General features: G+C 42.3%; 1 protein-coding gene across 1 annotated transcript in view; it reads right to left on the bottom strand.

The window, feature by feature from the left end:
• The window catches only part of COL22A1 (collagen type XXII alpha 1 chain), a 305,779-nt gene that overhangs the window by 265,723 nt on the left and 12,700 nt on the right, over window positions 1–27,356 (bottom strand). Inside the window, exons 2-3 of the mRNA XM_044294919.1 lie at window positions 16,591–16,732; window positions 11,144–11,710 (exon numbers count right to left, since the gene is read on the bottom strand). Coding sequence (XP_044150854.1) covers window positions 11,144–11,710; window positions 16,591–16,684 — 661 coding nt within the window. The 5' untranslated portion in view covers window positions 16,685–16,732. The remainder of the gene's footprint in view (window positions 1–11,143; window positions 11,711–16,590; window positions 16,733–27,356) is intronic.

Genomic DNA, 27,356 nt, shown 5'->3' on the forward strand with positions numbered 1-27,356 from the left:
AGTCCCCTCCGTGTAATCTGTCTGTCTGGACTGATAACAAACCGGAGCACTTAAACACTTCATAAAAGATTATCCAATCTGCAGAAAGGGCCGGACGGCAATATCGTCTGAACATGAAGTGCTGGTAATTGGACGGCTGTCGTAGAGCTGGCAGCTGCCTGACACGGAAGCGAAGGGGATTATCAAGGGTTGTGCTCTTCATCGCTGGCTTATGAGACGGTGACAACAGTTGTGGAGATAATGGAGGTACGGCTCAATGTGAAGCTGTCAGGTGCTTAAAGGAAACCTTTCAAAATAATAAATCTCTAGGGTCAAATCACACACGGCAGAATATCTGCCAATGCCCCCATCATCTGAATGGAGCTTGCAGAAATTCATGTGCTTGCCGGCAAAATAAACCCATTCTGATACATGAAAGTAAATATACCACCTGTGGATCTATTCTGTGGTATCGAGGATGAAGCACAGAGGGTGAAAATACCTCTGGTCCTGTATGGGTAAGGTGGCTTGTTAGGAGGCTTTTTAGTGGGCCCTGTCCTGACCGGTTCATATATATATTTATAATATAAGTACATCTCTCATAATGTTTATCTGAAGATCTTTCCCAGTAAAAAAAAAAAAACAACAAAGAATCATTACTCACCTCCACTGATCAGCGCCCGCTGCACTTCCTGTTCTGGGTCGACATGCTGGAAATGTTAGGCAAGGCATGCCCAGCAAATAACTGGTGGAGGTGAGCCTCTGCTGGGACCAATGATTTGCTGGGGAATCAGTGGAGGTGAGCCTCTGCTGGGACCAATGATTTGCTGGGGAATCAGTGGAGGTGAGCCTCTACTGGGACCATTCATTTTCTGGGGGATCAGTGGAGGTGAGCCTCTGCTGGGACCAGTGATTTTCTGGGGGATCAGTGGAGGTGAGCCTCTGCTGGGACCAGTGATTTTCTGGGGATCAGAGGATCAGTGATTTGCTGGGGGATCAGTGGAGGCGAGCCTCTGCTAGGACCAGTGATTTGCTGGGGACCAGTGGAGGTGAGCAATGACTCCTTGTAATTTTTTTTACAATTTCTGGCCCATTTATTTTAAAGATTCTCCCCATAAAACTCATTTAAATTTAGGCTGTGAAACTCATGTGCGGACACATTAAGTTTATCAATGGTGGGAGCAGGGGCATAGCTATAGGTGGTTCTGAGGGGGCCCATAGACTCCTCTGCCATACAATTAGACACCTGTATTTTAGAAAGCATGTCATGGGTAAGGGACTCTTACAGATTTTGCACTAGGGCCCAGGATCTTAAAGTTGTGCCTCTGATAGGTGCTTAGCATATAAGGTGTACATACCATAAATATGGACCATGTAATTGCTAGTGGTCCCTGGGAGGGGGGAGCTCAGTCCAGGTTGGTTGTAGCATCCCTTTATTTTATGGCGCTCGGTGCTGAGATTCCCATTATGCATGTTCTGCGCATTGAGACGTAACCCAAGGATCTTGAAAAGGAAGTTGGAGCAAATATGTTGGGGCCCCTACACCTCTAGACAGCAATTTTCTGCCATTGTTATTATGTTGACCAATAAAGGTGCCCGTACACCATAGATGACTGTCAGTCCAATGGTCATTCAGCCAACAACTATTCCTCTGCTCTCCCTAATATGCATAGGCTCGGCAAAGTGTACATGTATTCTGAATGGGGGTAGGGGAATAAGCTGTTGACAGACATCTCCATTCCCTCCAGACTCCTCTGTCCCATCTAGACTCCTCTGATAGTGTCCTATGTACCTTGAAAACAAAGGATTAGGCATGTTGAAATCCAACCTGATCCTTAGCACCCCAATCCCCGCCCAAGATACTGGTAGAATCGGGACACCATCATACGTGTAGGATAGTTGGCCAGTCCCACACAAAATCGTCATGTTCTGCCAAAGCTAATCTAAACAAAAATAAAAAAATTAAATAACGCAGTACAATGAATTCAAATGAAAAACAAAAAAGTTTGGTTCCTCAAGGGATTAAAGGGATTGGCCCATCTCAGACATTGGTGGCCTATTGCTATGATATGCCACCAAAGTCAGATAGGTATGGGTCATACCTTTGGGACCCACTTCTATCTGAAGTGAAGTAAGGAGCACACTGCGCATGTATGGGTGCTCTCCATTGCCAAAAATAGCCAAGCGAGAGAGCTCAGTCCCATAGAGGTGAATGTAGGGCTCCCCGCGTATACAGGGCCACCTATTAGTTCACTGCTATGGGGCTGCTGGAAATAGCTGATCCAGCGCTCGGCTATTTTTGGAACTGGAATGGAGGGCGTCCCATTCTGGACATAGGAGGGCGTCCTAAAAGTGGGACCTATACCTGTCTGACATTGATGGCATGTCCGAGCAAAATGCCATCAATATCTGTGATGAGACAAGCCCTTATATACGGGATCTTAACAAGGAGGTGCAGAGTTATCAGTTGTACCAGAGCCCTGGAGTCTGAGGGGGCCAAAAATGCTCCTCTGTCACACCAATCTTATCAACATGGTAGGCGAAGGTCCCGGTAACCGATTTTGCATTGGGTTCAGAAGCTTCTGGTTTTTCCTTTGGACCCTAACCTCCATGAAATCTTGTCCTGATCCAGTCCCATTACATGTATAGAACCAGTGTCCTGACCAGATGTCACCTTAGATGCTCCCCACCCCTTTACTTATATTTTTATAATATCCTAATCTCTTCTGTTATTTTTGACTTTGCGTTTCTTTGATAAAACTGAGCCGTGTGCATTTCAGAGATGTTCCCTATAATACCTCCGCAGACATCACTGGAATCTGTGGTCATAAATAACAGGCATCTCGTCCCAATGAGCAGCCTGTAACCTGATAGAGATGGCAGGAATTCAAGCCCCGACACGGTGGAGCCTTCCAAAATAAAGAGAGCATATCCACCGTCTGGATACGACGACTTGTTAAGTCATTAATAGCTTCGGGTATTTATGGTGTGTTGTAGATCACTTCCACCAAGCCCCATGAGGTGACTGGAGAGGCCTCCGCAAAACGGAATGTTCAGGACTCCGATATTTTACAGGACTATTTGATATTAAATAGTATTGGGCAATATCAGATGGTGGGAGTCGGCACCCCCACCGATCAGCCGACTCAAGGGCCCGTGGTTATCCAGTTAGCCCTCCATTCCCCTCCACTATGTACAAGTCTCAGTGCTCGCTCTGCAGATCACTTCCATTCTCAAGTGAATGAGACTGAGCTGCAATACCAGGCACAGCCACTACCAAATAAATTGGCGCCGTCACTGGTAAACAGTGAAGGGGATCCCTCGGTCTGACCATCAGTGGTGGTAATAGGAGTCCCCAATTTGATACTGATGGACTATTCTAAAGCGATAATGATTGATAATATTAAAGATGAAAAAAATCTAATGTACCCCCTTTCTGGAGAGATATAACACCTCCAAAGGAGGACCTATTAAGTAGACTGATCATGTGCCTGCTATGGGGCCCCAGGGAACCCGTTGCTGAACCTCTTCTGCAACATAAATCCTTGCCATTTCCTTTAGCTGCCATTTCCTCATAGCGTGGAGATTTTTACAGTTTCCATTTAGTTCAATAGTAAATGTATACATTCCTATGCACTGAGCTCCCTCTAGTGGTGGCTGCAGGCAGTCACTTTTATAATGTATCTCAGGGCATCGGAGGATTAATTGGCGTAAGAGGAGATTTACCAATGTACAGTATTTATGCCAGTTGTCCGATGTAAATACATTGAGCAATGTGGGGTTCAGAAAGAGTGCCGTATTCATGAAGCTCCTCTTCCAGTTTTTTTTTTTTTATTGAAAAATGTCATCCACAATTTATATTTTGTCATAAAAACCATTGGGGTGGGGCAATCTAAGTTTTGCTATGGGGCCCTATGAGAGCTGTGAACACCCCTAAAGATCTTATATACAACGGAGATACTTCTACATATGGTCACCCCCTACTATAGCTTGGGCACCTAGACTTGAAGAGCAGGATCGACCCATTTGAAGAATATTATCTGGTAGGGTTGATCCTGCTTGTTAAAATGATACCTGTCTTGCAAATCACTTTCCAAAGGAGGGGGGAAAAAACACTTCTATTCTTTATGCAAATAAGGGGGTGTGGTCAGCACTGAAAAGCTGAGGTGCATTGAGGGGTCCCTTGGTGCACAGAAGCCCTAATTTGCATAAAGCATTGATTTGCATAAATAACAAAAGTGTATTGTTGGGAAAGCAGCAATGGATTCTCACAAGCAGCAATGGATTCTCACAAGACAGGTATAATTTTAATCAGCAGAATCAACCCTACCAGGCAGAATGACTATTCAATAGGGCTGACCCTGCTGAAAGGCGCTGTTTGATGTAAATGGAAGTAACAGGTAATGTCTATTACACACACAATAACCAGAGTGACTTTTACTAGTTGAGACAGAATATTTTGTCTGGTCGTTATTTTGTCTGACAAGTCAGGGCGTAGCGGAGTCTGTGTAAGCGTAGCCCCATCAATCATGAGCAATGGGACACGAACTTGCGGAATAGCTCCACCTCTGTGCTCCTCCGCCTGCAGCAGGCGTCTGGCTTTTGGCTTCTTGACTAGACCATGTTGACAGTGAAGCAACTTTAAAAAAAAATATTAGTGTAAAAATGATACATAGTATCGAGCGTGGGCTGATAAAGGAAAACGATAGCATTTACAGTATACAAAGGGTCAACAAGTAAAAGTGTAGCTCCGGTCATACAGGAAAGTTCTCTTCACCGTGCAGATCCACAGTCACATCTGCAGGGTACATTTTATATGATAAATAATACATTCTGGGATTTTGGAGACACATTTTTTGTGCCGTCAGTGGGTAAAATAACAGAATTCCTAGTGGATGACCCTACTATTAAGCATGTGACATGAGAAGGTCAGAGAGATGTCCAGCGACCTTCTGACCTCTGACCTGACTATTCTGAGGGACACAAAAACAGACACAGAAAAGGAAATCCACCCTTAAACATTTTTATTTTTTTCTCATTTTTGTTTGTCCAAAAACTTTTTTTACTGTTCCGTTCACGTAGCTGTCTTAGCTTTTTTTTTTTTTTTTTGCAGGATAAGTTGTGTTTTTTGTTTACTATATTATGTACTGGAAAGTGGGAAAAAATCATTGTGGGGTAAAATAAAAAATAAATAAAAATTCTGCCATGATTTTTATGGGGCTTTGTTTTTGCGGTGTTCACTGTGTGCTGAAAGTGACATGTTACCTTGGCTCTGCAGGTCAGTACAATTACAACGATGCCAAATTGATATGGTTTTTCTTGCGCTTTACTACTTAAAAAATAAATAAAAAAGTAAAGTGTCTTTAGGGCAGCCACTCTGTACACCTTTGCTCCTCCTCCTTCCTCTTCGTGATTGACAGGACCAGGTTCCTACATAGTCATCTCATCTGGCCCTGTCAATGGTTACACATGGTCACCCAGTAGTAACCAGACAACTTCAACATGTGACATTTTGTCACAGCTGAGGTGACCTTAAATGCGTCCATGTGTCCTCTGTAAGCATGAACCAAGGAGAGAACAGTGACCTAACAACAGCACATTTGCTAAAATAAATTCACAGTGATTTGAGGATTGCAGAAATCCTAAAGTTTCCAGAAACATGCAACATACGAGATGCCACCAACAATGAAACTCAACTTGGACTCAAGAGTTGACAACCAATTGTCCTGAGGGAAGTATAGTCATGGATTCGTAAAAGACTGAAAAAGTTGGTAAAGCCTCAGCTGAACTTGTATCAAGGGAAAACTAAATTGTAGGACATCCAAAATTGTCACATCTAGGGCAGAATACACCAATGTCAAAGCATTTGAATGATGAAGGGGTCAAAGAACTTGTGCACTTTTGCTCCTCAGCTGGTGGGACCCGTCATGACCACAGACAACTCAATCCATCATTTGTCTCACAATGCGATGCACAGACAGAGGCTTTCTCGGGGCTGTAGACCTTTTCAGTTTAGCTCGATTAGTAGTCATTGTGAGACAACCATAACCAAACTTATAAAACAAAAAAACACCCAACTGAAATTGTCAAAAAATTTCACAGTTCAATAAGTAATCCCATTTAGCCAACAACTCTTCCCCCCAACTCCCCCACATACATGCATGCCCAGTTTGGAATGTGTTTTCAATGGAAATAGAGGAAAAAGCCCCTGCCAGACACATCTGGTGGTTGTTTATCTCCTTCCAGAGCAAAGGGATGAAATTAAACTTGCCCACACACATTAGATAATCGGCCGGTCAGGTCAACATTGGTGGGTTCAACCGTCGATAATCTAATGTGCAACTGAGCATGTGTTCCAGTCAATTCTCATGATTGGTGGGGTTCCCAGATAGGGGATAGTTTGTAACAACCAGAATACACCAATAACGTCAATGATAACACTGAATGTAACCAAGAAAATTTGGGCAATAAATTTGCGAACAGATGACCTATATTTTTATTAGTCAGGGCCAATTGTTTTTGTTACCATAATTACTACAATTTAGGCTTTGATGAATCATTCTCTCATGGAGGCGCTTTGTGCCCCTTTGCTATCCCACTACCCAGGGTGGGCACAGATGCCACATTACTCACCTATCCCCACTTTTCTATGCTTTCCTTACTGCCTCTGTACTCCTATTTCTTACATTTAAGGCGGTAGCCAGCACCAAGCTGCAAGGCTTCCTGTCTTCCTTAGGGCACCCGTGCATCTCACAGCTCTTAAAGGGTTAGTTAATAATTGTTTCAATTATCCAATGGCTGGTCACCTTTGGGTATTTATGGCCACCCCTTCAGTTTTCTAGCTTGCTAGTTTCCAGTTAAGGAGTGGTTTTCTGTTAGCCTGCCCATGTACCGTTTTATCGACTCTTACTCTCCACTGCCTGCCCTGACTTCTGCCTTGTTATGTTATTGACTCTCTGCTTCCTGCCCTGACCTCTGATTGTTTAACGGATATGCACATACTCTGCCTGCCCTGACCTCAGCCTGTTTCTGACTACTAGTATGTGTCACGAAAGGTGTTACAGAAAACTAGAAGACACAAATGAATATCCGACTGACTTGATCCAAAACTAAGGAACCAAAGGGTAAGCCCTGTAACAGCCCTAGCTCTCTCCCTTACTGCTCAGCCTATGCAAAAATCTCTATGGTAGATAATTGCATACCCTCGTTCCTCGACTGTATGACACCTGAACACTCTATAATAGTGAGGGGACACGACCACCGGCTCCCTACACTTAATACGGAGGGAGTCAGGGTCACCTAGGATCAAGCAAACAGGAAAACACAAATAAATGAACAGACTTATCTGTAGAAGCATCAGTTGTAGCATCCAGCATGCACACACTCCAGGAAGTTGTATAAACCGCAAAATGATGCAGTATGGGAGGGGATTTAAAGGGATGCAATCAGTGCAACTAGATGACAGCTGAGAGAGGGAAACGAGATGACAAAACAAAAGCAAAACAAAAGAACCTCAAGCAGGAGGTTCTGAAGAACGTCTGTCAGAGCTACTCAGATGTCTGGCGGTGACAGTATGATCTGATCCTTTGTTTCTTTGCACTAGTGCCTCTGACCCCAGCGGGTCAGCTGCCAACTACATAGGGACTTTTCCAGGAGGTAGCAGCCTGGAGGCTCTCCTGCTGCGACGGCCTGATCCTTGTATAGGGGGTTTAAGGGTGTGAACCAGGGGACTTCCAGGATAATTCCCTTAGGAAAAGACCAAAGCCAACTGGTCAGTTAGCACAGTGGGTCCACTCCCAATGTCTGTTACACATTTATTGCTCCATGTGCTTAAAGGGAACCTGTCATCACCTTTATGCTGCCCATACTAACGGCAGAATAAAGTAGAGACAGGTGAGTCTGTAATTTAAACGTTAAAAGTAAGTAGTTGCCAAGAACCAACATCACAAACATTGCAGACTGGGTCTGGAAAGAGTCACGGCCACCTGAGAAGAGTCATGGTTATTCATAAATTCCTGCTCTCCTGCCCACCTGCTGATGGCTGACAGTCTTCTACCTAGTTTTCTCTCTTTCTCTCTAGAAGAGAACTGCCAATCATCAGCAGATGGACGGGAGAGCAGGAGATTAAGAATAACTATGACTCTTCTCAGGTAGATTTGACTCTTTTCAAGGCCCGGGCTGCAATGATTATGATGCTGGTTCTCGGCAACTTCACTGGTATAACTGATATATGGTATACGTTCCACCTATCAAAATCAAATCACTGTCGTTTGGAACGCTACATTTCTGTTAAAACTGTTACTTTATTAATCAGAAAAACAAAAGGGAAGGGGGACTAACCTATATTAAAATTCTAGGACACCATCCATTCAGTATAGGGTCGATATGAGGACCTATAAGCCGCATACACGGTAAATGCAGCTGCGGATGGGGTCACTAGAAATGCCGCAGGCTAGTGCTATACTGCAAGTGAAAGCAGAGGGCCATGGGGCCGTGCTAATTGATTCCACAGAAGTAAGCACTAAGGTGCGGTCAGTGTGCTCTGAATCACTGCCAGCTCATGGATCCCTCGACTAAAGTTATGGATAGACTAATCCAGTGATAAACATCTGCCTGCAGAAGCCGATCTCAATTGAATCCATCCGTTCATGTGAAACGGATGTCTAAGAATCGGCCCTGCAGACACGAATCACTGGATCTAAGCTAAGCTGGGTGAAACAGGCAGATCTGGATTGCTGTTGCTCATCTAACTGCAGAGGGCTGAGAACCGCAGACCTCAACTGCAGTGTGAGCGCAAAGCAGATACAAATGAACATTGATTCATCCCCACACCACACTCAACGCGTTTCGCCATAAGGCTCGTCAGGAGCGTGTATCTGTGGTTCGCAGGATAAATATTCAAAGCTGCTGAGCCTCCATTACAGAGGCTGCAGCTGTAAGTACGAGGTGGCCGAACGCGGCCGCTCAGGTGCACAGAATATGAGGAGAGTCCTCCTCCCCTCAACTGAGCCCCGCCTGCAGAACGGCCAATGAGGACGCAGGAGGCACGGCATCGCCGCATCATCCATCCCGCCCCCATTGTGCCGCCCCCTCGATGAGACCGGCCCAGATGAATGTAATAACATTCTACATTAAAGTTAGAGTAAATATATACGGCGACTTACTACCCTGGCAACGTTTGTATAGCTCCGATCGGGACAGGGATCATGAAGTGGTATGAACTACATTGTATTTTATTTAATTTTGTTTATTTTATTTAATTAATTGAGGACATCAATCGGTGGTGGTGGAGACAATACAGGAGGGTCAGGAAAGACCCAGCAGCATTTTTACTAGACGGCAATACTGTGATCAGGCTGATTTAAAGGGGCAGTGTATGGTATAATGTGGTATAAGTAATCCACAACCAATAATTACACTATCACACCCCTGGTATCTCCTAGCCCCCTCAATTGCCTAGGTGATCTAATGACATAGAGTCATTAGTAGTCCATGCCGCTGAGACACACGGATCGTGGGCAGTATGTCATCACCCCTAATGTTCCCCCGTTGCACCTCAGCTCCAGGGATCTAGAGAAAACACACAAAGGAATTATACTCATTTAGTCCCTGGGGCTGGAGCGCACATAGGCGGTAAATCCACTGTGTCTCTTTTTGCAATAACCGCCTATCAAAGTCGCCTCCTCTTGGCGATCTTCTGACCACCTCCACAGCCTGAAATTTGATGACATCCACATCACCGTTGTGCATGGTCGATATGTGTCTAGCAATCGGGGTATCCGCCCCTTTGCGGATGTCATTTAGATGTTCTGCTATTCTTCTACGGAATTCTCTTGTGGTTTTACCCACATATTGCTTTCCGCAAACACAAGTGGCCAAATATACCAGGCCTCTTGTTTTGCAATTGACAAATGATCTGATAGTAAATCTCTGTTCGGTGACGCTACAGATAAATGTAGCGCCAGTCTGGATTGCAGGGCAAGCCACGCAGCTGCCACAGCGGAAGGTCCCTTTGAGGCTGGTACTCAGCCATGTGGATGTAGTCGGGCCCTGAAAAAAGCTGTGCACCAGGCGATCTCTCAAACTACGTCCACGTCTGTACGTGATTAGAGGTACATCGCCTATCATATCCCCAATATCTGGGTCTGATTTAAGAATACCCCAGTAGGTCGTCAGCAAGTCACGCACTGTGTTGTGTGCTTCATCATATGTGGCTATGATGCGCAACTGGTCCATTCCAGCCGATCCCGACCTAGGGGTAAGGAGGGCATCCCGGTTTTGTGCCAGTGAATGCTGGTACGCTTTAGTTAGTACATGTTGTGGGTACCCCCTACTCCTAAATCTGGTTCGTAGATCACTGGATGCCGTTCTGAAATCCGACATACTGGAGCAGTTACGCCTTACCCGAAGGTATTGCCCTTTTGGAATTCCCCTCTTCAGGGGCAGGGGGTGGCAACTGTCCCAACTAAGGAGGCTGTTTGTTGCAGTCTCCTTGCGGAAAAGCCGTGTGCCAATATTGCCCATCCTGTCCCTGAAGATGGTTAAATCCAGAAAGTTGATTTGAGATTCCTGGATCTCTGATGTAAAAAATAATCCCATAGTGTTTATGTTCAGGTCTGAAACAAACCGATTCTCGGCAACCACTTGATGTGTGACATACCGCTAAAATCAGCATTTCTGTCACTACTATATACTGCCCTCAGTACAATCAACATAAAGTTGATGACAGGTTCCCTTTAAAGGGGTTTTGTCCAGCCATTAGAAATGTCTGAGTGGTCAAACTTCCATATTTTGAGGGACCAGTAATAAATGAAACCAACGAGGGACCCAGGAAGCATCGGAATGGGAGAGGCAGGGAATCAGTAAGGTATTACTCCTTTTTATTATTTTAACTGTTCTGAGAATTTCTTAAGCAAATATCAATTTTAATGACATCTATGTATATGGCAGCAGTAAAACTGGACCTTTTGTTTTTGTATTCAGGGCAAAACTAGCCCTAATCATGCAGTCAACCATTGTCCAATATGTGTCCATTAAAAAAAGTTGAATCTTTGTGAATGTCTATAAATCGGCATATTAAACAACACAAATCTCACCATAAAATATGAGATCATAATATTCGCTCAGCTCTAGGAACCAAAAGTTTCAAGAATAAGTTACCTACTTTCACAAAGTCTTCTCCTCAATATCCCTCGGATTTTATCGATGGCGTTGTAGTCAGAGACATGGAAGACATGAGCCGACTTAGGTTCCGATGCAATCTCTTCCAGCTCTTCTTTAAGAGCTTCCCCAACACCTACAGCAAAAATCCTAATCCCAGCTTTGTGAGCTGCCGTTGCAGGTTCTAATACCAAGTCTTGACTTCTTCCATCGGTCAAAAGGATAGCAACTTTTTTAATGGCTCGTTCTCTGGGTCTTCCACCAGCCTCCTCAGAAAAACTATATGTTGTGATGTATCTAAGAGCGTCTCCCGTATTGGTGTTTCCACCGTAGTACTTAATGTTCCTGGCGGCTTCTTTCACATCATCTCGAGTCTGATATCTCCCCAGGTCGAATTCCGTGTATGGTTTGCCGCTGTATCTTACAACTCCCACTCTTGTCTTATCTGGCTCAATCTCAAAAGTGTCCACCAAGTTTGAAACCCATTGACGGACTTTTTCAAAATCTTCTTTGCCTACACTGGAGGATGTGTCCAAGATGAAGACCAAATCATAATGGACATTCTTACAACCTAAAAAAGAAATTCGATTGTGAGATTATTATTACTGTATTATTATAATTTGTATTATTCAAAGTGTGTTTCTTTGGATAATTTGACACTTAAAAACATCAGCAATAAAAAAAATAGCTAAAAATATATTATTTTAGAAGAGTATGCAAAGATTTTTTTGGGGAATCTCAACAATTAATGTCTTAACCTACTAGCAGTCACCTTAAAATTGGGAAATCCATCCACCATTATGTGGTGGATGGTGAAATGAGAGGAGGGGAAGTGAGTGAGGATGACAGGAGAGGATAGGATAAATGGATGTACTTTTTGTTTTACTTTTTTAACATTGTTTTTTAAAAAACATTTTTTTTCTTTTTTAATGACCACAGAAACAAGTGGCACTGCTGCCTGACCTGTGCTATGGCAAAATGATTATACTTTTCCTCCTGCCCAAGCACAGTGTAGGAAAATCAATCGGAGGGTTCAATAGCCCATTACAGTATGAGCGGTTTGATGCCTCAAGGCATGATGCACAATGCAATGATCCTAATGATCCCTAACCCAAATACAGCATTTGAAGTGCATTGTGGTTGTATTGCATTGTGTGCTGCAAAGCATGACAAAAAACTACAACAAGGCTGCTTTTTCCAAAGACCCAAAGGACCTGCTCATGGTCACATGACCTCAGCAGGTCCTCAAACTTCATGGGAGAGCAGCAAGAAGGCAAAATGGTGAGTAAGGAGTGAGCTGAGTACATTAAGTGTATGGGGTCTGTATTAGTTTAGAGGGATTGAGTCTGAATTTATGGGGTCTGGTTTGGAGGTCTATATTTTTTGAGAGGGTTGAGTCAGAAGTCTAAATCTTTTTTTGTGTTGTTATCATTATTATTATTAAAAGCTAGACATGTGTGAACTGATTCCTAGGGGAGCTCAACGCATCATACACAACTTTCAAGGGCAATTGGGGCACTGTTCAGGCCTCCGTACAGCATTGAAACAAAGTGGAAGGATTTAAATTGAGATCCGAAGCTCGATTCGCTCGCCCTTAATTATTATGTATTGTTAGTTCATTATTTTTATACTCTTTAAATCATATTTTAATTATATCATATTATTTATATATCTCGTTCTTAACTCCAATATTACTATTAGTATTAGGCTACTTTCACACTAGCGTTAATATTTTCCGGTATTAAAATCCGTGATAGGGTCTCAATACCGGAAAAAAAAACGCTTTTCTCCCCTTTCATTGTCAATGGGGACAAAACGTAAATGAACAGAACGGAGTGCTCCTAAATGCATTACAGTCCGTTCTCATACCGGAGAGCAGCGTGCTGCGGTTTGCTTTCCATCCTGGGATGCGATGCAAGGCGGATCCGTCATGACCCACAGTGCAAGTCAATGGGACGGATCCATTTTCTCTGACACAATCTGACACAATAGAAAATGGATCCGTCCCCCATTCACTTTCAGTGTAGTTCATGACAGCTCCGTCTCGGCGATGTTACAGATAATACAACCGGATCCGTTCATAACAGATGCAGATGGTTATTTTATCAGTAACGGAAGCGTTTTTGCTGAACCCTGCCGCATCCAGTAAAAACGCTAATGTGAAAGTAGCCTTAATATTGTTCTCATTATTTGGTTGCAGTAAGTAACATTTATTTCAGGTTCTTTCCATACAAAACCCCCAAGCTCTGCAGGAAATACAATGTATCGACTTTGCATCTCTTTAGGGAATTGCTCTCCCATGTCCCCCCCATTCCTGCGCGTTTTTGTTCTTGTGCCTCTTTTGTTTCCTTCTCTTAGAAAGAAGATTGACAAGGCCGGTGGTGGATGTCAGATCTCCGCTGACCTCTGCCGAAAACAAGGTAACGTGAAAGAATCCCGCATGTTTTGATTTGTTGTGGGGGAAACTTAGCATTTGGCAGGATTTAAAGACTATAGAGACATGGCAAGGACAAAAGATATGATATATGTGAGCCCAAAGGAGTTTGATCAAGTTCTGAGCCCGATGCAAAATCTGCATCAGGGGCTCCCAAAATATCAGATACTATGTGTAATACTACCATCCTGCTGTGGCACCTGGGCTGTTGCCCCCCCCCCCCACCAGCCCCCATAGGCACCAGGGCAAAGGTTATATTCATGTACATAGGAGGCAGTATTATAGTAGTTATATTCTTGTATATAGGAGGCAGTATTATAGTAGTTATATTCTTGTACATAGGAGCAGTATTATAGTAGTTATATTCTTGTACATAGGAGCAGTATTATAGTAGTTATATTCCTGTACATAGGAGGCAGTATTATAGTAGTTATATTCCTGTACATAGGAGGCAGTATTATAGTAGTTATATTCTTGTACATAGGAGCAGTATTATAGTAGTGATATTCTTGTACATAGAAGCAGTATTATAGTAGTGATATTCTTGTACGTAGGAGCAGTATTATAGTAGTTATATTCTTGTACATAGGAGCAGTATTATAGTAGTTATATTCTTGTACATAGGAGCAGTATTATAGTAGTTATATTCTTGTACATAGGAGCAGTATTAAAGTAGTTATATTCTTGTACATAGGAGCAGTATTATAGTAGTTATATTCTTGTACATAGGAGCAGTATTATAGTAGTTATAGTCTTGTACATAGGAGCAGTATTATAGTAGTTATATTCTTGTATATAGGAGGCAGTATTATAGCAGTTATAGTCTTGTACATAGGAGGCAGTATTATAGTAGTTATATTCTTGTACATAGGAGCAGTATTATAGTAGTTATATTCTTGTACATAGGAGCAGTATTATAGTAGTTATATTCTTGTACATAGGAGCAGTATTATAGTAGTTATATTCTTGTACATAGGAGCGGTATTATAGTAGTTATATTCTTATACATAGGAGCAGTATTATAGTAGTTATATTCCTGTACATAGGAGCAGTATTATAGTAGTTATATTCTTGTACATAGGTGGCAGTATTATAGTATTTATATTCTTGTACATAGGGGCAGTATTATAGTAGTTATATTCTTGTACATAGGAGGCAGTATTGTAGTAGTTATATTCTTGTACATAGGAGTAGCATTATAGTAGTTATATTATTGTACAGAGGAGGCGGTATTATAGTAGTTATATTCTTGTACATAGGAGTAGCATTATAGTAGTTATATTATTGTACATAGGAGGCAGTATTATAGTAGTTATATTCTTGTACATAGCAGCAGTATTATAGTAGTTATATTCTTGTACATAAGAGCAGTATTATAGTAGTTATAGTCTTGTACATAGGAGCAGTATTATAGTAGTTATAGTCTTGTACATAAGAGCAGTATTATAGTAGTTATATTCTTGTACATAGGAGCAGTATTATAGTAGTTATAGTCTTGTACATAGGAGCAGTATTATAGTAGTTATATTCTTGTATATAGGAGGCAGTATTATAGCAGTTATAGTCTTGTACATAGGAGCAGTATTATAGTAGTTATATTCTTGTATATAGGAGCCAGTATTATAGCAGTTATATTCTTGTACATAGGAGGCAGTATTATAGTAGTTATATTCTTGTACATAGGAGGCAGTATTATAGTAGTTATATTCTTGTACATAAGAGCAGTATTATAGTAGTTATAGTCTTGTACATAGGAGCAGTATTATAGTAGTTATAGTCTTGTACATAAGAGCAGTATTATAGTAGTTATATTCTTGTACATAGGAGCAGTATTATAGTAGTTATAGTCTTGTACATAGGAGCAGTATTATAGTAGTTATATTTTTGTATATAGGAGGCAGTATTATAGCAGTTATAGTCTTGTACATAGGAGCAGTATTATAGCAGTTATATTCTTGTACATAGGGGCAGTATTGTAGTAGTTATATTCTTGTACATAGGAGTAGCATTATAGTAGTTATATTCTTGTACATAGGAGGCAGTATTATAGTAGTTATATTCTTGTACATAGGAGGCAGTATTATAGTAGTTAAATTCTTATACATAGGATCAGTATTATAATAGTTATATTCCTGCACATAGGAAACAGTATTAAGGCAGTTATATTTTTGACATAGCGAGAAGAAATATACCAGTTATATTATTGTTCAAAGAAGTCTCATCCTTTATAAAGGGGTTGTCCACTTTTTTTATATTGATGACTTATCCTCAGGATAGGTCATCAGTATCTGATTGGTGGGGTCCGACTCCCAGCACCCCCGCCGATCAGCTGTTTGAAGAGAAAGCAGCATTCGAGTGCTGCCCTCTCTTCACCGTTTACCTGCTCGCCATTGGATCTGCAGTAAAGAGCAGGTGCAATGACAACTACGCCGTCCCATTCACTTCAATAGGATGGCTCTGTCTTCTTCACTTGAATTGGAAGGAATTGTCCCATTGAAGTGAATGAGGACGACTATGTTGTAAGTACACCTGCTCACCGCTGTGAAAAGAAGAGAAGGCAGCGCTCGCACAAGCTGTGCTTTCTCTTCAAACAGCTGATCGGCGGGGGTGTCGAGAGTCAGACCCCCACCAATCAGATGCTGATGGCCTATAAAGAGGAGAGGTAACCAATATAAAATAAAGTGGGTAACTCCTTAAACTTCAGTAGAGCTGACACAACCCACTTATAATTTGGTGCCAAATCATGTTTTTCTAATTGTTTACAACCCCTTAAATTTACCTCTATCTATTGTCGTCTAAGGGAATTACAGAAACAGCAACTCTTGGCTGCTCCCATAACTTCCATTGATTTCAGTAGAGAGTTCTGCTTATACAGGTATGTGTCTAGTGCAGGACCTGAGGGGACAGTGGATTAGTCTTGATATCTTTTTCTGCTTTCCCATAATATCCAGCACTAGGCATACTGTAGCTCCGGGTAGTTGTCAGCCATGCTCATTGTATGTAGTGGAACACCTTACCGGCTCTCTGTGCCTGTGAGTTTCCTCCTCCAAAAACCAGGACCAAGATCAGGAGTGATAAGCAAAATATTCGCCACCCCATGGTGATCCGCATGGTTTCCACAAGTCCTTACAGGGGCATGGGTTCATTAAAAATTTTCACCTATGTGAGAAGAAAACAATATGTCAGTACTGACCAGGAGATGATAGGGTATCAATATCAAGTCAATGGGGGACTCAATTCTGGCACCTTCAACGATTAGTGGAGCACTGTGGCCTCTTCCTTGGCCTGTGATATCACATCCATTGGCAACATGACGTTTCTGCAGCTCAGCCTCGGTCAAGTGGGTGGGACTGAGCTAGCGCAGGTTTACTATGGTTGGCTTGGTAGAATCAGCGAATATGACGAATGTATTCGTCATATTCCACAAAACGAAGATAACAAAGTATTCTCCATCTTCGTTTTAGCTCCATATTCATCAACTTCGCTAATTCTAGCAATCAAATAGGAAAGTTGACTATAGAGACAGCTAAGTTTAATTCGCTATGCGATTATATTACTTTGCTTTTTTTAAAAAAAAAAATAGAATAATTATAATACTTGATAATTATTATAATTATTCTATTTATAAAAAAAAAGCTAAGTAATTCGCATAGCGAATTAAACTTAGCTGTCTCTATAGTCAACTTTCCTATTTGATTGCTAGAATTAGCGAAGTTGACAAATCTTCGTTTTGAGGAATATGACGAATACATTCGTCATATTCGCTAATTCTAGCAAAGCCAACCATAGTAAAAGCAAGGTCCAAGTTGAAATCGCAATTCGATTATTATAACTTGAATTAATCGAATTGCGATTTCAACGTAATTCTCAAATCCGACAGTACATTCTAGTATGGAGACGTTCCCATGGTGATGGGGACGCTCCATGAGCACGGAAGTCGGCAGAAGTGGCAACGGGCACTGACTAGAGCAGCCAGGAAGCCAGGAATCCTAAGGGCAGGTAAGAACTACTTTAGGGAAGTGGGAAAGATAAAAATATAAAAAAAAAAAAAAAAAAAGAATTTATAGCACTATATTTGAAATATTCGCGAATTAGCGAAGTGCCGATATTCGCTAAAAAAAAATCGATATTTGAATATTCGCGCTCAACACTAATATACAGTATTACCCAGTGGTTTGACTTTGCCTAAGGTAGATGTCTTCACATGAGGAATCAGTCAGAGGGCCAGACCCATTAAATATGTTTAACACCAGTTAAGCCTGTATAGCCATGGCCAGCCTACCATTACTCCTGTGGTGTGGTAGTATTACATGATAGAGAGATATAGAACTTAATTACATCCAAGGGGCTTAAATGTCACAATGATCAAAAAAGGCAAGCACCGTCCCGAGTAACGTTCCACACATCCCAGGTTTTATCATCCAGGATATACTTAGGTAGAGACAAAATAAATAGTTTCATCTCATCTTCAAAGCAAGGGATGTCCTCAAAACATCTTACTTTAATTTAACGCTGAATGTAGACCCCTAACACTGCTATGTGTGACAAGTGTCATATAACAGCCCCAAAATAGTAGCGGAACTTCACATTGTCCTAATCACCCACGTCAGTGGCAAGCACCTTGTAAATCATAGTGGACAACTAGAGTCACGTCTACAAACCATTTGGGTGCTTTAAGTTGGATCTATCTTAAAGGTCATATTAAACAGCATCTGTCAACAGGATTAGCCTTATAAATCCATAGTAAATGATAAGGTTGATCCTGCTAATTAAAATGATACCTGTCTTGGGAAAATCGGTTGTGGATTTCCTGAGAAAAAAATACTTTTGTTCATGATGGAAATTAGAGCTTCAGAGCACTGAGGGGCGTGGCCAGCACTAGAAGCGTAGGTGCACAGAGGGGCTAGGCCCCACCCATTGGTGCACCGAAGCCCTCACTTGGATGTAGAGTAAACATCTTTTTTTTCTGGAATGCTGCAACTTATTTTCACAAGATAGGCATCATTTTAATCAGCGGGATCAACCGTACAAGGCAGTATGACTGGTTTAAAAAAGGTAAATTCTGCTTAGAGATACTTGTTAAAACAATAAGGCCTTCTAAGTATGTCATGATATATCAGAAAAGACCTAAAGTAAAGTTATACCATGCTGGTAGTATCTAACTCTCTGAATGGTTCCCTTTTGGCCCTTTGTAGTCTCTGGAGGACATCCTATTAGGGAATATCAATTCAACACCATAAAACAGATCCCAAACTTGGAACTCCCCCTTTCTTGAGCCAGAATGGAAAGATAGTCTCCAACTCTGGCAGACCATCCAAGTAGTACATAGTAAGCCATAACATTTACTGCAGAAATTAAGGTCTGACCAAATCTTCTGCAGGTGATAGCAGATGACCATTGGGATACCCATAACTATCAGGTATGGCTGCCTTTGGAGGAGTGGCTGTTTCCATTAGGCATATACTTTGGAACCTTTTTCTTCAGTAGTTTACTTCAATGGGATCATATACCCAGTAGGGACCACAGTGGACTCTCGTGTTGGTTAGTAAGCATCACCATTGGACTAAACAGCATGTTCTATGCAAAGAGATTGTGGCAACATTAACATATTTTGAAACCACCTGCAAAATGTGACTGTCTTTGTTAGGGCTTTCAGCATCCATGTCCAACCTATAGAAAGCAAATTCAGATCAGTTGTAATCTGTGCAGTGTGTGTTTCACTTCCCTGTAGCACCTCCACAGGAGCACACTGGGCTGAGTGACTTTTTTTTATACAATGCACCAACAGTCCTCTAGAGTAGGAGGCGCTCTTTGTGGTCTCTCTCTGATATAGTTAAAACATGAGAGCCCTCTCTACTAACTTACAAATAACCAGTTAAGTAGGTGAAGATGGGTTTCTAAGCCCCTCAGGTTTTAAGAGTTTGGGGCAGGAGAATTGCTACCCTGGTGGTCAACACACAGATTGTATCACCAGATTATCCTATATCATCGACAACTGACACAGAAACAGTTGGTCAACATAAAGTCAGAGACCAAGGGCTGGTGGCTGCTTGGTGGAGGATTGAGTCAGGAGCAGAGATCAGACTCACAATAGAAGCTTTGTACTCTGACTAGCTGACCATCATACATCAAGATAATGATGTGGAACTGGGCTAAATCCAGCTTTGAACATGAGACTACCTTTATTTTATAGACAATCATCTTGGCTATCTCATATATAAATTTGACTTAGAACTATTTAGCATGTGATTAGTTCCGCAGATTCTTCTCATGTAACTGCATTGTTACTGTTTTGCTCCTGGTGGTGGAAGAATTTTTTTCTTCTTGTAGACTACAAATTACAACCTGTTCTCACATTCCCATGAAGAAGATTTCCCTAGAAAAGAGAAACAGCATCATTCGGCAAATCGATGGTGGTATCTCAGCCAAGAAAATTGCCAAACTGCCTCATGTTGTCACAACCAGACAGCTGAGAAGCTCTGACAGAGGCCTTTCAGAAACTCCTCCTTGAGTTTCTTTGTTGTGGTATTCAGTTCCTCATCTCGTTAGCCTCTCTCAGCTGTCATGTGTTGGACTAATTGCTTCCCTTTAAATTCCTCCCCAGAATGCTTTTCTGGGCGGCTTATACTTCTTCCTGGAGTGTGTGTGCATGCTGACCTTGTTCTCCTGTCTGGTACAAAGTTAAGTGTTGAACATTTATCTGTTATTTTCTGTTTGCTGGATCCCAGGTGACCCTGACTCCCTCCGTATCTTGTGTAGGGAGCCGGTGGTCGTGTCCCCTCACTATTGTAGGGTGCTCAGGGGTTATATAGTCAAGGTACGTGGATATGCAAACTTCCACCATTCGGATCTTTGCATAGGCTGAGCAGCCAGGGAAAGTGCCAGGTCTTCTGCAGGGGTCTCCCTTTTGTTCCTTAGCTTTTGGATCCAGCGAGTCATTTATGCATGTTGCTTTGCCTTGTTTCCTGTACACCGTCCGTGACACATGTGAGGTCCATGGCAGTTGGAAGAATACGAAATGGAGTCTGTCCATCCATTCCAAAGCCAAGAGGTGGACATCCAGGCAAAATATCAGAGTCAACAAGTCAGCTCATTACAAGGTCTATCAGTTCTGGAGCGACAAACACAGCAGTGGAGGCGGCTCATATGCTTCATAAAAGTAAAATCACAGACATCCATGCAAGCTCCATGCAATGCACATTACACAAGTCTGGAATAAGGTGAAGAAGCCTCGACTTCAATATCATCATAAGAAGTGTCGACTCGAGTTTGCAAAAAAGTACGAACAGTGGACAGTAGAAGATTGGAAATGTGTGATTTGGAGCAATGAAACAAAAGTCAATAGACTGGGCTCTAATGGGTGCAAATGAGTATGGAAGAAACAAGGGAAAATAGGGCTAACAGATCGACAAATTCAAGGAACTGTCAAGTTCGGTGGAGGAAGTCTGATGATATGGGGTTGTTTCACAGCCAAAGGCATTGGATACTTGACCAAGATCGATGGGGGTCTCATAACTGAGATTGGTGAAGAAATGGTTCAATGACAATGAAGTAGAGGTGTTGGATCAGCCCCCACAGTCCCCACATCTCAACCCAATTGAACACTTGTGGGTAGAGTTAAAGAAAAAGTTGTATTTGTACCCAAGTGAGTCGACCAGTATGCATCAACGTTGGGAACATGTAGAAGCGACCTGGGAACAGATTTCGGTTGAGACATGCTTGAATCTGATGGAGAGCATGCCCATAAGGATTCAGGCAGTATGGAAAGCCAAAGGTAGATTTACAAAATACTAACAAAATAATAAAAATAATTACATTTTTTAATTTTAGGAGAAAAACAGTAACAATGCAGTTACATGACCAAACTCTGTATAACTAATTATATGCTAAATAGTTGCAGGTCCAATTTATGTATGAGATAACCAAGATCTATAAAATTATCGTAGTCTCATGTTCAAAGCTGTAGTGGATGGTGAGGTATGAAGCCTGAAAGTCAAAAGTTCAAAACATTGTTACCCTTTTGCTCATCAGTGTATTTTTTTCTACTTACTTAAAGGGGTTTTCGAAGTTGTATTTATTTATGACCTATCCTCAGGATAGGTCATCAATATCAAATCGGCGGGGGTCCGACACCCGGCACCCCCGCCGATCAGCTGTTTGAAGAGGAGGCGCGCGCCGTGCCAGCGCTGCCTCCTCTTCACTGTTTACCTTCTAGCCATTGCATCTGCAGTGGTGAGCAGGTGTAATTACACCCAAGCCGTCCTATTGAAATTAAAGGGACGGCTTGGGTGTAAATACACCTGCTCACCACTGCAGATCCAATGGCTAGAAGGTAAGCAGTGAAAAGGAGGCAGTGCTGGCACGGCGCGCGCCTCCTCTTCAAACTGGGTGCCGGGTGTCGGGCCCCCGCCGATCTGATATTGATGACCTATCCTGAGGATAGGTCATCAATAAATATAACTTGGACAACCCCTTTAAAGTAGATCCAAAATTATTTTTAGGGTCAGAGCTCAATTTTCCTGCCCGCCCCCCTTCACACAGCCATGGACATGTTACCTGCTGATAATATTCTGTTTGTCTGGAGGCCAACACTAGGGGGAGCTCATAGGGAGTTATAGAGTGGCTACTTATTAAATCCATATCCATATGAATTAAACTCCCCCTAGTGGTAGTAGAAATAATTGTTTATTTCAATGGAAGCTTTCTAGATACCCCTTTCCCACCCCTCCCCAATACTACAGTGGGGATACATTATGTGTTCATTACCATGCAATACATCTCTTTGGAAGTTATGGAAACATTTGACAACCTTGTCGTCTTTTCATTCGGGTTCATGAGGAGTCCCGGGACTCTTATACTAGTGATCGGTGGGGCCCCCAAGGATCTAACATTCATAAATGGGGTTTATTAGAAAACTCAAACTCTCCTTATGGAATCTCAATAACATCTGCCAGAGGTGCTGCAAAATTTTAGGTCACATACATTTCCTTGTCCTCTTATGTCCTTAACATTTGAGGATAACGAAAGAACACAATCTCCTGAGCATCTAATTTCTATTGAGCCGGTTCCCCTTGAAAAATGATACACCGAGAACAAGAGCCTATTGTGTCCACCGAGCCCTCCCCTAAGGACAAAAAAGTCGACTCTCACTGAACATTAACAGAATTTATCATAGGGAAGTCTATTTTTACTAACATGCAGGCTACTGAAACTTAAAATGCATCTGTCAGCAGTTTTGTCCCTATAACACAGGCTGACCTGTTACTGTACATGTGGGCTTAGCAGCTGAAGGAGTCTGTGTTGGTCCCATGTCCATATGTGCCCGCGTTGCTGAGAAAAATGTTTTAATTTATGCAAATGATCCCTAGGAGCAATGGGGGCGTTACCATTACACCTAGAGGTTCTGCTCTCTTTGCATCTGCTGCGCCCCCTGCTCTTTGATTGACAGGGCCAGATTTGATGATGTTTACACTGCCTGGTCCTGTCAAAGTGCAGAGAGAGCAGAGCCTCTAGGTGTAATGGTAACGCCCCCATTGCTCTTATGGTCTCATTTGCATATATTAAAACTTCATTTTTCTCATGCAATGCGGGCACATGTGAACATGGGACCGACACAGATGCTTTCAGCTGCACATGTAACAAGTCAGCCAGTTTCATAGGTACAAAACTGCTGACAGATGCCCTTTAAAATCTGGTAGGATAAACGTTTTACATTTTTAGACAAAAAGAAAAAGTAATTGATCCCTACAGTAAAATACTGAGTTTGCTACAAAGTATCAGTTCACTTTTCATGCCGCGTGATAATAATCTGCCTTTGTTGTGAGAGTGGGTTAATTGTTTCATGTCTGAACACGAGGGATGCAGGAACAGTCCTGAGAGTAAGACTTCACTCTGGATGTACATTTCTTTCAGTTTTTTCAAGGGACTTAAGTTGGGAAAAAGAATCCACAAGCGACGTACGGCATCTACTTATACATTCCAAGCCATGAAAACGTATCGGTACGTGGAAGCAATGCAAATCATGCTGGCCATACCATAATCATTTTTTTGACATGTGACTTTGTGGCGCTTATCCCTATAGCAAATAAATGATTTGTTGGGTTACAATCCCTTCTTTTCAGCTTGAATTTCTTCTGACAGTTGCCCCTTCCCCCCTTCTTTCCATGGACTAATAAAGTGGGCAGTGATCGGGAATGAGCATCTTTCATACTCGATCATCACTGGCTCTTTAGAAGAGTTTACAGTACATGCAGCAATTATCGGTACTGTATGGGAATGAACAATCATTACTATGATCGTTCATCCCCAAACACTTCTATTGTCCAAAGGTGTTGAGCCGAGGATTTTCAGCCGAACATGAAAGATTCGATCACTCATTGATCATTTGTTGAGTGATTGGTGCTCGTAACAACGTTGGTCCCCAATAATTGCCCAGTTCCTCGGCCCGTGTAAATGGGTCCTTAGGCTGACCTTATAAACTTTAGATAGACAGCCTGTTTACTTTTCTGTAATGTATATGACCAACTTAAAAGGCTTTTCCACTTTGGACAATCCCTACGCATCAGAAGAATCCCTTGACATTAAGCAGGATGAAATGGATGGGGCACTACATAGGGTGAAACTCGCAAGTAAAAAGTCATTCCCAATAGGAAGGTTTATGTCTAATGAAGAGTAGTCCATGCTCAAAATGGGTAGCACTTTATTAATGTTTTTATCTTCCCTTTTTTATGTTTTTAATAAACCAGTCAACAGTTGGAGCGCTTCACCTCCATTTCATAATAAGCAGATCACAAAGGGTTCTGCTAATTGGACCTGTGAGGAAACCTGGCAGTGTGCAGTTTCCCTACGGCACCTCCGCAGGGGAAAATAGGCATTACATAGTGCCCACTGCCCTTCACATGAATGAGTTGTCTATGTACTGCAAGACAGGACAGGTCCTCCAGAGTGGAAGGCTCCATGTAACCTCTTTCTTCTCTGATGAGGATCTTGAATAATACAAGGGACCCCCCTGTATATTCCAGATTTCCCTATTACGGTGTATGAAAATAGGTTTCATAAACTGCATGATACCTTTTAGGATGTATTCAGATAACACTATACACACAGATAAGAATCTGTATAAAGCTCCCCATTAGCTCCCTGGGGGGAAATAACTATACTTTACCACTACCTGGAGAATTAGATTTCTCAGTGAATTGACTCTCAGTCATTGCAGCTGCCATAAAACTTACATGCCCTCTTGCACAGCCTATGCAGATAATACAGGAAGGAAGTGTGCGCCTCGAATATGGCCGCCTCTAGGACCGTTATAAGAGACTGCAGAGTGCCTGTGCGTAAGGGGGAGCTCCTCCAGCGCCAGAGATGTTGCATGACTCGTTCTGCCCTCTCACTACTAAGACCATGACCAAGGTCCGGGTACGTTGGCCGTAATTTCGTTAATGACTAAAGAAATCACCACTTAATTGCATTTTACACAGTACTGTGGATGGAGTGATCAAACTCTTGCCATGAGTCTGTATTGCAGTCCCTCTCTTCTACCAGCACCAATTGGGTACTGTAATGGGCCCCAGTGCATTCTACTTTTCTCTCTAAAGGGGATTGACAGGGTTAAAGATAGATTGTAGCCTCTGTTTTCCAGGTTCACAGGGGACTCCAAGGAGTTAATGATCAACCAATAATATACATAAGACACTTAACAAGTGTAAGGAAGCAAATAATGAAAAATGCAGAGCTAGAACACAATCTACGTCCGCCCTGACTCCGCACCTGCTGCTCTGCAAAGTGCCTCCTCCAACCTGCCAACAATCACAACATTCAGAAAAAGCACAATACCAAAGTGAACATAAAAGCAACTCCCTTCCTATAGCTCCATAACAAGGCAGTGAATGGAACTCCAGAGCAATAGACTCGCTGGATCAATACAGAATACGAGATACTAAAGCTCAGCAGGACTCTCATCTATAGACTGTTCGTAGCTGAAATAAAGAACCTTCTAATAACAAAGACTTGTTACAAGTCGAAGAAAAGAAACAAATACCACCAAAATCAAAAAGGTATAAAAGGCTCATGGGGGAGGGTCTGTGACAACCCCCTTCATTATTAGACAGCAGAATAAAATGGGTGCCCTGCATGACGAGTTAAAGGGTTGTTCCAGGTAGATAACAGGCTTAAAAATTGGGGCCAGAAAAGGTTCAAAATAACAAAGATGCTCTACAAACTACACAGCTCACCGATTCCCCTGCCATTCCAGTAGTCCCTGTCGCTGACCACTTCCCGTCTTGGCTTGACACACAGGAAAAGGCCATTCAGCCAATCACTGGCTGTGACGAGTGACCACTAAGACCAGTGGCTGAGAGAACTGGTGAAGAAAACAATGTTTCTAGGGTGGGTGAGAGGAGTACCCCAAATAATACAGTGTTACTGCACTACGACCTAAAATGTCATGCCTGGGCTGGAAATTCGAACACCACATGTGAGCAGAACAACCCTCGCCCGGGGCCGGCCTAAAGAAACTGTTTTGTACATGCACCAAGGTTTGTATGAATGGCCCAGGTGCAGGATTTTAGGGCCCGGTGCGTTGATGCTGGAGAAGTGTGGCCCTGTCAATCAGGGAGGAAAAAATGGAGGAGCTATGGTGCACCGAGCAGCTCTGTCCCACCCTTGGTGCACTAAAACCAAATGCATTGAGATTGTAACAAAAGGTATGCACACCATAGGTGGGGACAACTCTGGAAGACTTCTTTATATCTAATATTAAGGTTCAATCGTACAATGAGTAAAATGGTTGTATGAAATTAATTTTCCCCAAAAAATGTCACCGCTCTTGTCCATGGGCTATATACAGTATTGCAGCTCAGCCTCCAATGCCTGACATAGCCCATAGACAAGTGTGGCGCTGTTTCTAAAAAGTAGTCTTATTTTTCTAATCTCATATGATCCTCCGTTCCATATCTTCTGGTTAGGGCTCATCCATTTTTGCTTTCGGCAAATTACATATACGCAAAACACGGATACCGGCCATGTGCGTTGCGTATTTTGCAGAACGGAATGGCCGGCCCTATGATAGAAATGCATGTTCTTGGCCGCAGTGGCGTACTTTGTGGGGCTACGGAACGGAAGTGCAGATGCGGACAGCACGCCGGGTGCTGCCCGCATCTTTTGCGGCTCCTTTGAAATGAATGTGTCCAAATCCATTCTGCAAAATCGCTCAAATATCAGGTTGTGTGAATGGGACCTAGATCTTACATTTTACATATCATAATTCTTCATGAATGCTGCACCGCGCGCTCCCTATACAGAACTTTCATTCATATTTTCTTGACAGCTATAATTATAATTCAGGCTAGTGTGATAATAACGTGGTTTATAATGTGGGAAACAGATCTGTGCCCTGAGGGTAGTACAGCGGAAGAAACATCACTAATACTGTATTATATAGTTATACAGTGTAACTGATCGCAGGATTCAGAGGATTAGATGAGCTGAGGATCATCTCCTATATATCTACGACATGTTTTTATTAAGAGGAGCAAAGCCATTGAGACACTGCAGATTGGCAGGAATAAGATGATTCTTCTTTTGCTGTGAAGGCTAAAAATGGTAAAATACCTAAAAATACCTGAATGTTCCCTATAAAATCTCACCATTACTCTAAAGTGGTTTATTTTCATTATCTTGGCCAGTTCTGTGCAGCACAGTCGATTTAATGCCACTTAGGATTGCTGTGGCATCACCAATGTCAAGGATTGTGCTTTTCATGCTTCTTCACCTATGTGCCTGCATG

Source organism: Bufo gargarizans, chromosome 5 (genome assembly GCF_014858855.1).
Source record: "Bufo gargarizans isolate SCDJY-AF-19 chromosome 5, ASM1485885v1, whole genome shotgun sequence".
NCBI classification, from domain to species: domain Eukaryota; kingdom Metazoa; phylum Chordata; class Amphibia; order Anura; family Bufonidae; genus Bufo; species Bufo gargarizans.